The 17,960-nt window shown below is 37.5% G+C and overlaps 1 protein-coding gene across 1 annotated transcript; it reads left to right on the plus strand.

The window, feature by feature from the left end:
• Positions 1 to 7,586: 7,586 nt before the first annotated feature.
• Positions 7,587 to 8,537, plus strand: LOC101404317 (olfactory receptor 5AN6-like). Its single transcript, XM_014793124.2, has one exon. The coding sequence runs from the start codon at positions 7,587 to 7,589 to the stop codon at positions 8,535 to 8,537; it is 951 nt and encodes a 316-aa protein (XP_014648610.2).
• The last annotated feature ends 9,423 nt before the right edge of the window (positions 8,538 to 17,960 follow it).

Consider the following 17,960-nt stretch of genomic DNA (forward strand, 5'->3'; position numbering starts at 1 on the left):
TGACTTGTTCATGGTATTCTTTTATATCCTTTTGATGTCTACTACTCTTATCATTATTATTTCTATCCTTCTGCTTGCTTGAGTTTTTTCTTTTTTCTTTTTTTGCTCTACATTCTCGACTGGGAGCTTAGTTTATTGATTCGAGATTTTTCATCTTTTCTAATGTAAGTATTTAGTGGTCACCACATGGTTTCCATTGACACCATGGTAGTGTGAGCCTTGTTACTGGCTAGTGAATGTGAAAGTCTTGGCTCCCTGATTTGTCTTCTCTGGCATCACCTCAGCAGGGGTATTGGAGTGCTGTGTTATAACCTTACATGTGTAGAAGTCTACACTCCCCACTTGGCCTTTGCTGGCTTGGGTGCCCACTTGGAGCCACACAGTGTTTCCCATGCTATTTGGCCAGAGTTGAGTGATTATTATCTAAATGTTTTCTGAGGACTAGACTTCCCCTTTACTGGACTTTTGGCTAGAGAGAACTCATGATAGGGTTATTTTTTCTGTGCTTGTTGGTGTTTCCAGGTTGCTGGCTTCTCCAACTCCAAGTCTAACATATACGAGGTAAAAAGAAAACCAGGGAACTCATTATTATGTCATTCCTTGAATCTCAAGTCCCCAGCTGGTCTGCCTTCTTCTCTCCATCTTACAGAGTCATCTTTTGTTTGTTCTGTATATAACGTCTAGGGTTCTACTTGTACCCAGTGGGATGAATAGGGATAAGTATGTTTAGCTCATCTTCTCAGAAGCAGAAGTCCTTCCTTAAGTTTTAACTGACTCGTTTTCATTTTCTCTCTATAGAGGTATTTGAAGGGATGTTAAATCTGATGAAAAATGAGACATAAAATGATTCAACTTGCTCATGAATTTAGGTAAAATTTTATATGTGTTAGACGTAAAATCTAATCAATAAGAGAATAAAATCATGTTTTTATTTCAACAATCTTAAAAAAAACTTCTCTTGATCCAATTTGCCCCGTCCACCATAGCCTCATTTCTCTGTTCTCCTTTCAGCAAAACTTGAAAGAGCTCCTATGCTATTACCAATTCTCTCCTATTTTACTTGAACCCACTCTAATCAAGCCCTCAGCCTACGATTTCACTGAAACTGCACTTGTCAAGATTCCCAGTGATGTCCGCATTGCTAAGTCTAATAATAAATCCTTTTTACATGACCCATCAGCCCCATTTGGCCCAGCTGACCACTCTCTCCTCTTTGAGACACTGTCCTCACTTGGATCCCAGGATACAACAATCTGCATCCATATCATCCCTGACCTCTAAACTTTGGAGTACTCTAGGTCTAGGCTCAATTCTTGGTTCTCTTTTCTTCTCTCTCTACACTCATTTGCTCAATAATCCCATAGAGCTTTCAGCATCATCTGGATGCTAACATTTCTCAGTGTAAATATTTAGCATAAATTCCTGTACTAAACTCCAAATTTCTATGTCAAACCGCCTGGTCAATATTTCTATTTAGATGTCTATAAAGATTTGTTATACATGTCTAAAACTGAATTGTTGATTCTCCTCTACTACCGTCTAAATCTGTTCCCCCTACCCTTCTCCCCACTTTAGTCAAGGGCAACTCTATTCTTCTAGTAGCTCAGGCCAAAAGCCTTGAGACAGTTCTTCACTCCCTTCCTTTCGTCATAATCTGAATCGAACCTATGTAGAAATCCTTCAGAATCAATCACTAAAATACATCCAGAATCTGACCACCTCTCACCACTTCTGCTACTAGCTAGAGATAAGCCATCATCAGTTCTCATCTGGATTTCAGTAATAGCCTTTAAGTTGGTCTCTGTCTCCTATTCAATCTATCCCAGCCATACTTACAATCTTTGAACATATCAGCCTTAGGGCATTTGCATAGGCTGCTCCCTTTTCTTGGAATACTCTTCCACCAGCTGTACATCTCCCTCAGCAGCTTCAAGTTTTTACTCAACAGTGACTTCTCACTGAAACCTACTCTGTCCACCTACTTAAACTGCAACCTGCTTCCCTACCCCGCAATACGCCTCATTCCACTTAACCTGCTTGACTCTCTGCCATAACACTTAATAATCTTCAAACTATAGAACTTATTTATATTTATTATTTATCATCCATTCCTCCTATTTTGATGTATGAATTAAATAAGTTAGTTTATACATGAAATCTTTTAATAGTTCTTAGTACATAGTAGGTGCTAAGTAAATGTTAGCTCTTGTCATTATTATCTGACGTTATACAGCAGAGCATTTTCAAAGATCTCACATTAAAATTTCTTCTCCATTTACTCACCAGAATAAAGTAAGTTAATCAGGACTAGATTAATACCTGGCACATCCCAAGATATATATAAGTGTTTTCTATAATGATCATGATGATGATGATCGTTATCTAAGCAGACAGAACAAGCAATTGTGGAGTGAGAAAACCCAGAACTCGGAACATTTTCAGGAAGATGAGAATTATGATCACTTTGTAGGATGGAGCTAGTGGATGGGCAATTAGTAAAATACCAGGAATTACATTACAATACATGAATTTGTGCTTAAAATTATTTTTTTAAATAATATTCTTAAAATATTTTAGAATATTTCCTAAAAAGACATTTCTAAAAAAGTTATTGCATCAAAAGATAAGAACATTTTTATGACTCGGTTTACTTGTTGCCAAAAAGAGACGTAAATCTTCTCAAAATAATGTTTTAAAATATTTTAAGTATTGGAGAAATACATTGTCGTTTCTATTTGATGGACATCTAGGATTAGGCATAATTTTTATGTTTAAGATCTGTTATGAGTCTTTAGATAATTGCTCTCATGAAGTTTATTATGGTAGGAGCACTCATGTATTACAATTCACTTGTTAACTAGCATGGTGTTATTGATATAATTTAATTTGAAACAAAACAAATGTAGACATGTAAAATGGAGATTGTAGTGTGTTTGCCTTTTTGCTGACTGATTTAGATGGTAAACGATGGCTTAGACCTATTTCACACAAAAGTGAATGTGAAAATCCCACTGACAATATCTACTCAAACATGAACAGTTGTTAATGCATTATCAACTAACTACTGCTTCTTGGTGTATTCAACCTCCCTTCAGACCTTCTAAATGGTAGGATATGTTGGATTCTCCCATTTCAGGAGCCAAGAATTGGGCTCTCAGAGACATTGCCTCATTCCCTTTCTGACTGAAGGTACATCTTAGCTTTTTGTTTGGAGAATATAATTTTATTTTCAGAGAGTTAGTACTTTCTCTACACTGATCCCGATGAGATAATTGAATACATTACAATTCCAGAAATATTTATTGCATATCTACATTGTTTGGTTCAGCCACTGAACTAAACCTTGGTGTGGTACATTGTTACATTAATGTACACCAATGAATCACATCTCCCTATACCCATGTCCTTATATAGTCCCCTTCCACATTGATTCTTTGCTTGGCTATGTGACTTGCTTTAGCCAATGAGACATCAGCACATGTGATGCAAGCAGGAGCCTGATGAGCACCTGTCATTGGGGCTGGCTCTTTGGAATCCTGAGATCACACTTAGAAGAATCTAGGATGAAAGGCCATGTGGAGAGAGAATCTCAGCCATCCTAACCATTTCAGCCATCCCAGATGAGGCTCAAAACAAATGAGTGAGGTCATCTTAGACCATCCAGTCCCAGCCAAGCCACCAGAAGAAGCAGCCACGTCCAGGTTCTAAGTGAGGTCAGCAGGTGAACTATCCAGTCAACAAAGAAAAACATGAGAAATGATAAACTGTCCGTGTTTTAAGCCAATAAGTTTGAACTGATTTGTTACACAGCAATATATAACTGATATATTACATGTTAAAAAATATTAAAAATATATTTACTCTTGGCTAAAGGCATAGGTTAATGGGAAAACTCATAAAAGTAAAATAAGAAAAGTGAGATTCTTACTGTAAAAAACTATATATACAGGGGCAATGGGAGCATGGAAAAGGGAGCTCCAAATTCATGATAGGGGAAGCTTTCCAGGGTAGGCAGGAAAATACACCTACCTTTATACGTTGTGTATTTTCCTCTTCATATTAAATCCCCTATTTTCTTTGCCTTCCTTTCTGAAAATGTATAAATAGCAATAAAGAGTTGTCCCGGGAGCCATTTGAAATACTTCTTTAACTTTCTTTCTACTGCTTCCCAAATGAGAGCAGATGTCAGATATTGAACAACATCAAATTATTTGCTGAACAACAGAGGAACATTTTCTGTGACACATAATAGTGATTTAATTTGGGCTTTATTATCAAAGAGAAATAAATGTAAACCATTTATATCATGGGATATGAAATTTTATTTAGGAAATAAAACATTTTATTGTATTAAGAGAAGAAGATAGAAATCAAGAGTAGAAGAATGATTCTTTGTTTCTTAACCGAGTGTTAAACTACTCTTGATACCTTGCACTGCTGTAAGCATAAGAATAATTTATTACTGCTGTTTGATCTCCAAAAGCTTAGATACTTTGTTTCCATGATCAGCAACTGCTCACCTGCTTTCATTTTCAAACTTCTAAATCTATTTTCACATAAATTTTATTTTTATAGGGGATTCTGAAAACGTTGTGTCTGCAGTGAATTTCCATAATAAAAAATTCTAGAAGAATGGTAAGTTTGCCCCTTAAAATGTTCAGTCTGTTTACTGCTGTTGATGTTATCCCCTTTGCCATCACAGGTGGCAGGATTGCACTACTGCTGCTGGGCCAGCCCACCCATTTCACAGGCCTGAGGGAAAGTGAGGAAGCAGTATGTATTCTACTATTCTGGTCCTCTTATTTTTAATCACAGACAATGATTTTGATTGTTACGTGTTTGGTCTTGAATGGACAATGGGAAGTAAAAACAGATAACAAGAAGAAATGAAGTAAAAATAACTTTAGGAATCTATGTGAAATATTCTATTTTTCTAGCTATATAATCTTTCTCTACTACTGGGAGTTTTAATCATCATCATCATTAAACACTTTATTTCATTTTCTCTTATCAGCAAATTAGAAAAAGTATATGATAATGTATATTTTACCATTTCTACCTTGTCATTAAAAATTTTTTTTCATTTAAAATATCAGTGATATAAGGATCAAAAACAAATCAGCTTCAATGAAAACATTTTCTAAAACTTCAAAAACGATCTTATTACCTCAGGATCTTCAGAGCACACATATCCTCATGACAGACATGACATGAATATACCATAGATACACCATGGCAACTAGTGTTTCCAAAGAAACCTTTATTTAATTTCTTGAAATACAAATTCATTATAAATTCAACTGATGGAATCTCTATCTCTATTGAAGATGTTCTAAGCATATAAACATATGATTCAGATCTTACTGTAGAAACATAGTGTGGATCTTGTCGCCTCATTGGGGACAATGATGGATGGAATTGAGTCAGTACAATTTTCCCTGTCCAAGTAGTTAAGTAATTCTCTTTTTTGAGTGTTAAAAGAATGCGTTACAATATTAGATCACTCTTCTTTCAGTGTGTTTTTCTACCATGATTACTGCTCCCTTAAGTGTAAAAAAGTCCCTGCGATACAAGGAGAATAACTACAATTATCTCATTTTACAGACAAGGAAACTGAAGACACAGAGAAGTTAGAACAACATAGGGACAGAGCTTGGAATCTAGGGTATATGTCACTAGACCCAGGTGCCTCGATCAAGTTTGGTAGTTTTAATAGTAAAATATTTTTTAAAAAATTAGTGTTAACTCTTTAACATCATATAGCAACTTAGCAAATTATCAGTCATTTTTCCCCAAATTAATGTAAGAATGAAATGCAATAAAAATGCTATTTTATTTATCTGAGTTTATCATAAAGATCTTCTGAAGACATAAATATGAGAACTATCAAAACAATCTCAGAGTGAAAAAATAATTTATTAATAAGATATAATTATAAGTAATTATAAAATATTGTGCAGAACTGGATAGATGATACAGGGACTGGTAGGTTAAAAATTGAGCAGAATGAGAAGTCCAAAATCAACTTCATCATAGAAATGATTTTAATAAGTGGAGAAATCATTCAATAATTGTGTTGGGACAAGTGGCAATCAATTTGGAAAAACAAAACCAAAATAATCTCAGATTTATACCTCACACTATGCACTAAAATGTTCCATAAATTTTAGATGTAAAGGTAAAAATACAAATGAACTAAAAGAAAATACAGAAAAGAGTTTTCTTGGATTGTGTAAGGAAATCTTTTTCAGTATAATACCAAGGACAGGAACTATAAATATCACAAAAAATTGAGCACTTAAAAATAAAAGAAATCTGTTGCCCGGTCAGACATGGTGCTTGAAAATATGTTGCTAAGACCAATGTCAAAGAGCGTACTGCCTATGTTTTCTTCTAGAAGTTTCATAGTTTCAGATCTTACATTCAAGTCTTTAATCCATTTTGAGTTAATTTTTGTGTATGGTGTAAGGTAAGGGTCTACTTTCATTTTTTTGCATGTGGTTATCCAGTTTTCCCAACACCATTTGTTGAAGAGACTTTCTTTTCTCCATTGTATGTTCTTGGCTCCTTTGTCAAAGATTAGCTGTCCATAGATGTGTGGGTTTATTTCTGGGCTTTTGATTCTATTCCATTGATCTGTGTGTCTGTTTTTGTGCCAGTACCATGCTGTTTTGCAAGGTCAAATACCATATGATTTCCTTCATTAAGTAGTAAATAATAACAACAATAAACAAGCACATAGAGACAGAGATTGGATTGGTGGTTACCAGAAGGGAAGGGGGAAGGGAAGAGGGCGAAAGGGATAATTCGGCACATGTGTGTGGTGATGGGTTGTAATTAGTATTTGGGTGGTGAACATGATGTAATCCATGCGGAAATAGAAGTATAATGATGTACACCTGAAATTTGTACAATGTTATAAACCAATGTTATTGCAATAGACAAAAAATTTAAAATAAATAAATAAATAAAATCTGTATCACAAAGTACAACATAAATAATATTGATAATAAATGATAAACTTGGAAAAGATTTAGCAAAATGTATGAGGGAGAAAGAGTTATCTTCCTTGATATATAAAGAGCTCCTACAAATCAATAATAAACAGCCTACTAGACAGATGGGCAAAAAGGTATGTGAGCATATCAGTAAAGTAAATGTAAATAAAAAGCAATAAAATGTATTTTTTTACCTGTAAGATTGTCAAAGATTAAAGCTAAATAATTATGGGCAGTATTGATAATGGGATGGCAAGGTATATTGTCATAAGATCTTGATACTTGTGTAAATTGGCAGCAATTTTTAGGCAACAATTTGGCAACATCTGTGTGCATATGTGTGCATGTGTATGTGTAAGAAAACTTGCAAGAATATATCGCAAACTATTGAGTAGTTGGGAAATGGGATTCCCAAATTTTTAAGATAATTTCTGTAATTTTTTATATTGTTAAAAAAGTTATTTCGACTATGGATAATTTTTTATCCAAAAACATGAAACTATACTCAAAACAAGTACGTTTCATAATATTAAAATAGTCAATCATTAAGCCAAGCATCTTTCTGCAGATTGAAGTAATTTCAAGACAATGGCCAGAGAAAGGAACAATACAACAGTTACCAAATTCATCCTTTTGGGATTCTCAGATTTTCCCAAGCTCAAGATTGTTCTCTTTACAGTATTCTTGGGGACTTACCTCTTAACAGTGGCCTGGAACCTGAGCCTCATCATCCTGATTAGGATGGACTCCTACCTACATACACCCATGTACTTCTTCCTCAGCAACTTATCCTTTATAGATTTCTGCTATGTTACCTCCACAACCCCCAAAATGCTCTCAGACTTCTTCCAGAAGCCTAAATTCATCTCCTTTATGGGGTGTGCCATGCAATACTTCTTCTTCTCTAGCCTGGGTCTGACTGAGTGCTGTCTCCTGGCAGCCATGGCTTATGATCGTTATGCTGCCATTTGTAATCCTCTGCTCTACACAGCCATCATGTTCCCCACCCTCTGTGAGCAGATGGTGGTTGGAGCCTATATAACTGGTATCTTTGGCTCATTGATCCAACTGTGTGCTTTACTTCAGCTCGATTTCTGTGGACCAAATATTATCAACCACTTCTTCTGTGATTTGCCTCAATTATTAGTCCTATCCTGCTCTGAAACCTTTTTCCTACAACTCATAAAGTTTGTGATAGCGGTGATTTTTGGTGTGACATCCGTCATAATCATCATGATATCTTACAGTTATATCGTTGCCACCATCCTGAAGATCAGCTCACTTGAAGGCAGATCCAAGGCCTTCAACACCTGTGCTTCTCATCTGACATCAGTGACTTTTTTTTTTGGATCAGGACTCTTTGTCTATATGCACCCAAGCGCTGATAATTCTCTGAGCTATGACAAGATGGCAGCAGTCTTCTATACTGTGGTGATCCCCATGTTGAATCCTTTGATTTACAGCCTGAGGAACAAGGAAATCAAAGATGCCTTTATGAGATATAAGAAGAAGAGAGTATTTTCCCATTGTCACAGTTAATTAAAGGTGTGGTAGGTTAGTGACCCAGGTGACTGGAAGTTTCCAGACTATCAACCTCATTGGTGTTCTGGCAGGATTGCAAGTGAATCAACCATCTAAATCCAGGACTGGCTCAATGCCATGCAAATCCTGTGGCTTCTTTGAGTCTTGAACAGTTGACTCTCCTCTCTTACATCAGCAGTGACCTCACAGAGCAGTTAATATATTAATTTTTATGTTTCAGTTTCTTGGTGTTTCACCCTTACATACTCTTTCAGAACTTCAGATTGCAGGCTGGAGAGAATGGGACTAAACACAAGACCAGTGATCTTTCTCATACACGACATTGCCAGCAGAATAACGACTGCTTTGTCCTGGACTTCAAACTCTCTGGGCACCTAGGCAAATTCCAGTCGATTGAAGTGGAGATGTGGAGAGCAGCATAACTTTAGACTTTGAACTAACTTCCCTGCCAAGGACATCTGCCATAGGGAGTTTGGTCTGGGATGTGTTTTCTAGGTTATTTTTAGAACTCAACATTAATAGTTTGTAAGTGAATGAACAAGGGGATTTCTATTATACTATCCTGACTTGAAAGAGCTAAAATACAAAGGAAAGAAGTGATCATTTGGATTCTAAAACATTGGAAAGACTACTTTTCTGTTATGGGGGACTGTATAGCATAGATGTACCCAACAATGCAAAACAACTAAAGACGTTGGACAAAATATTTTTTAGAAAATATCTTTAAATACATTTCTGAGAAGGCAAGGAAAGAAAGGAAATCTCCAGCATCCAAATATGAAGTAAAATAAAGAATCCTAAGAGTGAAGGCAGCTCTGAAGATGACTGACATTCACATTGGGGGAATCTGCTGAACTCTGGTAACATTGGGCCCATATTTTGACAGGCACATGACACTTGGGGAAATGGAGACCAAGCCTAAGGCTGCCTGAGAGTTTAATGGGAGATCCAGACGTATATTTGAGAGTCCAGTGGACTATACTTCAGTGTGAGAGGAAATTAAGGAAAAAAACTCGTATCTCACAAAAGGGAAATCTTGACTCTCTCAGGCTTCGTACTGGGTACAGGGAAACATAAACTGAGAATTTGTAACCATATGGTCTAATGGAGGTTTGTGGTCTGAATTCATACTAACTATGCAGTTCAAGGAATCTTTAGCTGAGAATTTATTTTCAAGTAGCCCCAGGTTATTAGTACCATCAGGTACCAATCAGAAGCAAATGCAAATCCTTTCTTAAGATTCTTAAGAGAGAATCTTAAATAGGCTCAAATAATTCTCCCAAATAACTTTCTTTCTTTTTTTTTTTATTGAAGTAACATTGGTTTAAACATCATATAAATTTTAGGTGTACCTCATTATATTTCGACTTCTGTGTAGACTACATTGTGTTCGCCACCAAAAGTCTAGTTTCCACCCATCAAATACACATGTGCCTTTTTACCCCTTTCACCCTCCTCCACCCGTTTCCCCTCTGGTAACTATCAATCTGTTCTCTGTATCTATGTGTAAAATAACTTCCTAGAGAAAATCAGCTTACACAAATCTCGAAATACAGAGGGGAACAAGATCTTATAGGTGAAAGCCAAGAAGACATGGCCATGTCAAACCTATAAAGATGTCAGGAATGGCAATTGTCTCAATTCAAATACAAAATAGGTGTGACTGATATGTTCAAAAATAAGAAGAGGAATGGTAAATATCTTTAAAGACCAGGAGAATGAAGTTTACTGAGGATTTCTGCATCTGGCAGTATGGTGAATTATATATACCTAAATGACTCTCCTAACTGAAATACTGTATTTGAAATAAAATCACTGTTTAAATGAAGTTCGATTTAACTTAAAGCAAAGGAGGAAAAAACTAAGCCCCAAAATGAAGTGAAACCGGGAAGGCAGGGAAGTAAACAAGGGCTGAACATGGCTTTCGCCTTCGAGAGTCCTGCTGAACACTGGAGACCCTGAGCTTCTACTATGTGACCTGCATCAGTGGTGAAGGCTCAGAAGACAAAACTCAGGGCATGACCCAGGTGGTCTTGATAAATAAATGAAAAGCAATAGGATATATTGGAGTATATGAGGCAACCGTTTGGTTTAAAACTAATCCGGCCTGGCCTTGTTTTTCCAAAAAGGCCTGATGTGGCCTGTTGAGCATGCATTGTACATCTGCTTTAAATATTTACAATGTCTCAAAGACAAGAATGATGGTCTTAAAGATAGGGCTATGGCTTCTCCCCATATAGGCATTTCTTTGAGGATAAGTATCTCTTCCTAGAAAGTAAGGATTAATTACTGACCCGCTGTGCTTACCTCGTGACCACTGACCTGCTGTGCTGGCTAAGCACCTCGTGACAGTAGTAAAAAAAATATTCCTGTCATATGTGATGTATGCTATTTGTTCCAAGATAGTATATAACAACTCTGTACACCCCACTTCTTTGATGTGCTTCCTTCCTTGGGGAAGGAAGCCCCTGGGCTATAGTCCTCAGATCTGGCTCATATAATAAACTCACCCCAATTTTGATTTACAGATTGATTACAGATTATTTGCCTTGACAGTCTGGAAGGTGATGTGCACATAAAGCCCAGAGGGCTTACCCTCAGGGTAAACAAGCAAGAATTCCCACATATCATGTTTAAGAATTTGAAAAAGCAGTTTATAGTAAAAAATAAAATAAAAGCACCAACCTCTATACCAAGTCAGTCCCCCATAATTGAGAACCAACAGGGAAAAAGTAGTCCTTGTAAACAGACCTGTAAAATCTTCAGATATTGGAATTATCAGTAAAGAGGACAAGGCAGGTAGGACTAGCTATTGTGAAACACAGATTAAATTCCCCCGGAAAAGAGATACTCCCCCCTCAGAGGGAGAAATACTGAGAATAGGTCAGAGTCTTGGCAAGTCAGAGCATTGAAAACTGGAGAATCAAAAGGAAGAGGCTTTGTCATTTACAACAATATGGATGGACGTTATGGACATTATACTAAGTAAGATAAGTCAGACAGAGAAAGATTAGTACTGTATGATCTCACTTATATGTCAAATCTAAAAACAAACAAACAAAGTCTCAGATACAGAGAACAGATTGGTGGTTGTCAGAGGTGAGAGGTGGGGTGTGGGCAAAATGGGTGAAAGTGGTCAAAATGTACAGAATCTCAGTTATAAAATAAATAAGCCATGGGGATGTAATGTACAGCATGGTAACTATAGTTAATAATACTGTATTTTGTGTTTGAAAGTTACAAAGCGAGTAAATATTAAAAGGTCTCATCACAAGAAAAAAATCTGTAAATATGAATGGTAATGGATGTTAACTAGACTTATTGTGGTGAGTATTCTGCAATATATACAAATGTTGAATAGTGTTGGATACCTGAAACTAATATAATGTTGTATGTCAATTATATCTCAACAAAAAAAGCAAAAGGAAGAAGCTTGCTATATCCATACAGTGGAATATTATTCAGCCTTAAAAAGGAATGAAGTACTGATACTTGCTACAACATGGATGAACCTTGAAAGTATCATGCTAAGTGACAAAGCCAGTCATAAAGGACCACATATGGCAGGATTCCATTTTAATGAAATCTTCCAAATAGGCAGGTAAATAAAGACAGAAAGTAGATTAGTGGTTGCCTAGGGATGAGGGGGTGGAGAGGAATGGATATTGAGTTTCTTTTGATGAAAATATTATAAAATTAGACTGTGGTAATGGATGCAAAACTCTGTGAATATACTAAAAACCACTGAATTGCACAATTTAAATGGATACATTTTATAATATGTGAAGTATATCTCAAAAAAGCTGTTTAAAAAAGAGTAGGCTGAAAAGTGCACAGGACCAAAGGCAATGTTCTTGGGAAGGTACCATTTCTGTGGTGGGTATTCCTTAGAGATCTGATAATGAAACAGAAAAAGGAAGTAAGCCATGGAAAGTAAAGATCCTAAGAAAATAAAAAATTGAGTGAAACACTAACCCATCTCTGTTCCTGAGTAAAATGACCATTTACAAAAGAAACTGCCCTTCCCTATACCAACAGAAAAGGACACACTTAAACTAAGAAACCTGGTAAACTTATGTCCTTGTTTGATTCCTACATAGCCCTGCACAGTCTCAGACCTCAGGTTCTGGTAGAACCATGATTGACCAATACTGCCAGGATTCTAGCAATTCTCTCACCTGTGGTGCTGTGACATGATCCAGATATATCTTTCACCAGTAAGACATATAGTCGACAATTCGACATTCTTGGGACAGAACTGAGCTAAATGAGGAATTAAGGAGAAGGAGGAGGGCAGCCCCTTTGGTCACAAGTAGAAATGAAGAGATTCACCATATGTTTCCTTGAAATAGCTCTTTCTCCTTATGCAATTAAAATATGGCTTGACTTCTATTGATTAGAGTTACAGATGGATTGTCAGGAATATATTTTATGGCTGTGAAGACAACCAAACTACCCAATGAATATGAAGAGGCAAGTAAGATGGAACAGTCTTAAATATATATATATGATAAATCTATTACAATGAGACACCAAAATGTGAAATCCTGTTAGACTTTTATTAGCCAGTAGAGGGAGATCCATCACAAGACTCTCTAGTAACTGAGAAGTGAACACAGACAAGGGGGACAGTGGGCAGGTCTGACTAGTGATAGTGATGATACTGACTTTAGTGTGTAACTCTCTGCAGTTTTTATCCACAAACATTTGGTCTTAATGGCAGCTTGACTATGAGCTGCCTTATATTCCTTATAGATGAGGAAGCAGAACCTCAGCTCACTCTTGCTGAGGTGATCTAGCAAATGAGCAGCAGATGAGGGACAAGGCATTCAACCATTCTAGCATCACCCAAGGGGACAGATGTTCACAACTCTCGCACAGTGGTCCAAATAGGATAATCTTTTTCCCAAATCATGGCCCCTCTAGCTGAGATTATCCCTTCAAATATCTTGGCATGCATGTCTGAGAGTGGTTGAATACCTCCACCTCTGCTTTGTGCCCAGGAGATATGAATACTTCTCTTCATCCCAAGGATTCACAACCTCTTAACCCCTTTTATCTTCAGATACAGATAAGAAAATTCTGACTATAAGAAAATTCCTCCTTGAACTAAGCAACAAGATCTATTCAACTTCAATCTATTACTTCCCATCTGCAAAGAGGGCATTAAAATATCCTCCCTCCTCACTTCATAAGATGCAAAAAGAAGTGACCTTCTGCTTGAAGAGATGGGTGTTGCTAAACAAGCCCAGTATCTTCGCTAACACTGTTCAGGGGAAAGCCAGTAAAAAAAAAACCCAGCTACAGGCTTCTGACCTACAGAGTTGTGAGATATTATATGTCTATTGTTTTAAGCTGCTAAATATGTGTTAATTTATTATGCAGCAATAGGAAACTAATATCCCCATTGCACATTTTAGTCTCCTTCTCTGTAAAACTACCCTCTCCAAACTTTGCAGTTGATATTCTGATGAAGTTTTTTGCTTTTTAGTTCCTTTGTAAAAAAGTTGACCTATTCAATTCAAGAAACAGTCACCAAGCATTTTTTTGATGACAGGCAGTGGAATACAAAAATGATTAAGAAGTTAAAACCCTAAAAGACCTCAAAGAGAAAAAATACAAGTAGACACGTAAGTCTTGTGAGTCAGAAAGTGGTGGAAGTCACAAGGAATAAGAAGTACAAGCTATGAGATTTCAGAAAAGGGAGAAATCATATCCAGTTGAGGGTGTCAAGAAAGGTTATCTTGGGACAGCTTTGGGGAATATGATTGGGCATCAATCAGCAAGAAGCTCAGGAAGGATTTTATGCAGCAGTGAGAATTTTTGTGGGGTTGGAGGCAACATTTAAATAGTTGACCCCATCAGCAACCTTAGTCTGGGAATAGTACTGGAAAAAGAAGAAAATGGTGAAGGATGGTAATAGAAACCACTAGATCCAGGGTGATGGACTCATGAACTTAGGAGGGTCGGAGGAGCAAGAAGTCATGAAAACCAAGAGTAGATTCACTGAGAGTTGCAGAGTAGAAAAACAGAAAGTTTTCATAAAGGGAAATATTAGAGTTTCAAATTTTAGAATTAAGCAGTTTCTCATGATGGTGAGGTCTAGGATGGGGCTGCCAAAGCACGTGACTGAGGTGGCATAGAGTTTGAAGTTGGTGGAGGTATACAAGTCAAGACAGTGTGCAGCTAGGCAATTTGGAGAAGCAACAACCTTAAAACCATCTTATTTGTCTTCTAGTTGCCCTTAAACATAGAGGGCTAAATAAGTGTTGGCTTGAGAAGTACACAGAAGAATGAAATGATCACGGTGAGGTGAAATCAATCCAGAAATATTTCCTACATTATTGAGTTTGAAATTCAGTCATACAGAGAATCAATAAATGGATAAGCAATAGGTCATCCTTTGCCATTCCTAGCTATGTGTGGTTGCTCACTAGCTGATTACCCAAACCCAGTGTTGATCAGCTTGAGAAGAGTGATGTCTTGAGATCTCAATCAAAGATATAATATACGCAGTGCATAGAGGGAAGCTGTTGGGTTTTATTTTTTCCCCTGTCTTTCTGTCTGCAACAACTGACAGAATTTCAAAACCAATTTTAGATTTTTAAGACTACTTAATGATTCAGTAAAATACATAGATAATTGATAACCCATTGCTGTCTTCTCATCTCATCCTCTTTTACCTCCCCAAACCGTCAACATCCACGTAGACTGAAGTGTCCCCTATTCATCTGGCTTTTTATGGCCTCTTGTAGACAAGGCTTTTCTTACCATCTGGGATCCAGCTGGATAGCCCTCTCTAGTGAACATCCATCGACCCAACTGCCTGTCCCCAATCACAGCTGCCTCTCCTTGAAGTTGAGCCCTATTGACAAAATGCTACTTTTAGGATCAAGCAAGTTCAGGTTGGTTGTACATTTCCCAAGTCACATCAGCTCTGGATCATTTTCAGGTCTATTTTAGAGGACAACTCAGTGGTGCATTGCATAACAGTTAATTGGATGCATGATTCCCAATGGCTCCATGCTTGTTCGTGTTCCTGGTCTCAGAAAGGCTTCTTTAGGAAAGACTTGCGGTGGGCTCTCTCAGCAGGAGGTACCACAGCAATGTGGCTTCCCAGAAGAGGCTCTACCCTTCCCATGACTCCGTACAAGACTGAAGGATCAGAGTCTCTTTAAAGAATAGACAATAGACACTGTGTGTGGAGGGTCACATCTGCCTAGCACATGTGGTTGGGCAAATATTTTCTAGATTCTACCATGCTAGCTTATAGATCTAAGCCTGAAAATAGATTTCAGAGAAGAACTTCTTCATTTACCCTGGATCCAGAGAAATAAATAAACTTTTAGGTGATTTTCAATGAGCTAAAAGAACTATTTACAAAGGCAGATGAGACCAGCTTCCTATAACTTTGTCCTCTGTGTCAACCCTTGCTATTTGAAACCCCTCCCTTCCTGATTCTGGCTTCCTTGTCCTTCCCATTACCACTTGGCTCTGTGTTCTCATGCAGCCTTCCATCATCTCTCACAATTGGTGCAAGCTTAAATTCTGGCTCTCCCAATGACTATAATCTGTTGAGCACCCGTGACTGAGAACCACTGTTGCAGAGTACCCCTCTTCATGACCTTTCCTTCAGTCTCCAAACCTGTTCCAGTTTCCCCAATCTTAAGAATTAATTCACTTGACATTGCCAGCCGCTGTACCTACTTTTCCATTTCATTCTCCTCTTTCACTGCTAAACTAGCATCTCAGTTTCTTCAGCACCTGGCTGTACTCAAATCCCCTCTAAGCCCCATTCCAGATACCCCATCTGGGATTGATGGGCCTCTATTGAAAAGGAAGATCATCTTCCTTCCTTCTTGCCACATCCAATAGCCATTTGTTCCTGTTTTTTCCTCTTTGACTTCCATGCCATGTTCACTAAGCATTACTGGGTGGTAAGGGCTTTGAGGGTCAGGATAAGGAATTTGGATGTCATGGGGCTATTAAGGAACAACAACTAACTAACAAATATTCTTAAGCAAGGAATGATATGACTGGATCTGTGCTTTAGGGAAGTCCATCTGCAGGTTAAGGAGGAAAGATTAAATTGAAGAGAGTATAAAGGCAAAAAGACCAATTAGAAGATAGTAGCAGATCATGAACAATAGGTTAAAACTGCCTGCCAAATAGGGACTGGGATGGCTATGTCACAAAAGGAGGCCTTGATTCTATTGTTGACATTTTCATTCTGCAAATATCAAAGAAAGAGAATCCTTTCTGAAATTTTGCCTTACGGAGGAAGGAAGGAGGTGGGGAAGAAGAGAGACAGAAAATTGAAAAAACACCACAGTCTCTCAGCACCCTATCCTTACACCCTTCACTTAGCAAAAGGGAGTAAGAAACAAGAGGTTTTTGTTTTTATTATTATTTTTTTAATCTAGAAAATGTTCATTACATACAAACTAGTGCATTGGCCACAGTGATCCTTTCCCCAATATCAAGCCTTAAAGAGACCCCAAGAATGTAGGCATAAGGCCAAGAGCTGGGAATTCAAAGAAGGAGTATAATTTTTTTAGCTTCACAGTAGGAGACTATGGCCCTGGTAGAAAAGAAATGGGTGGGGTTTTGGAGTGGAGTGGGGAAACTGCAGCAGATTTTTCTCATCTGGATGCAAGTTGAAGAACTGCCAACATAAACAGGGTGTGGCCACCATCTTTCACAAATCCTTGAAAGAAGCCACAGTACCCTGTGGGTTTGTACAATGCCCACTTCCTCCTGCTTCTTATAAGGGCCTCCCCAAGACACACAAATAGGCTTCAAGTCTTTTCAGGTGGGATATTTGATAAATTCTAAACAAAACATGTACCCGAGGGAAATCCGGCCCTAGTCAAACAGCAAAAGTTATTTTTTTTAAACTTCTTGCACATAGATCTTTTGAAAAATGAGATCTATCAAGTTATTTTTCCCCTATTGCCATCCATTTTGCATGTCCTTATGGGGGGCAATGGGGTGTAGAGGACTGAGTGTGGACTTTAGATTCTGGAAGACCTGAGTGCAAATTCCAGCTTTGCCACACTCTCTCTGTGTGACCTTTGGCAAGCACTTCCCCAAAATTCCATTTCCTCATCTGAAAATGCACTTAAGAATACTTTCCTTTGGGAACTATTCTCCTTTGTGAGGATACTATCAAATACAATATGAAAAAGGCCCAATTCACACAACCAAAAATGTAGTGCCTGTCTATCTTCTTTCTTTCCTCTTTATTTCACAGAATCATAGAATCTTATAATTTTAAGGAACCCATAAGGTCAACTAATTGAGCCTCTTTTTTTGTTTTGTTTTTTGCTGAGGAAGATTCACCTTGAGCCAACATCCATGCCAATCTTCCTCTATTTTTTAGAATGTGGGCCGCCAACACAGCATGGCCGCTAACAGGGC

The sequence above is a fragment of the Ceratotherium simum genome, chromosome 34 (assembly GCF_057802395.1).
Source record: "Ceratotherium simum simum isolate JZ-2026a chromosome 34, ASM5780239v1, whole genome shotgun sequence".
Classification (NCBI taxonomy): Eukaryota; Metazoa; Chordata; class Mammalia; order Perissodactyla; family Rhinocerotidae; genus Ceratotherium; species Ceratotherium simum.

Coding starts and splice junctions, on each gene's coding strand:
- LOC101404317 (XM_014793124.2), top strand. CDS start 7,587: ATGGCCAGAGAAAGGAACAATACAACAGTTACCAAATTCATCCTTTTG.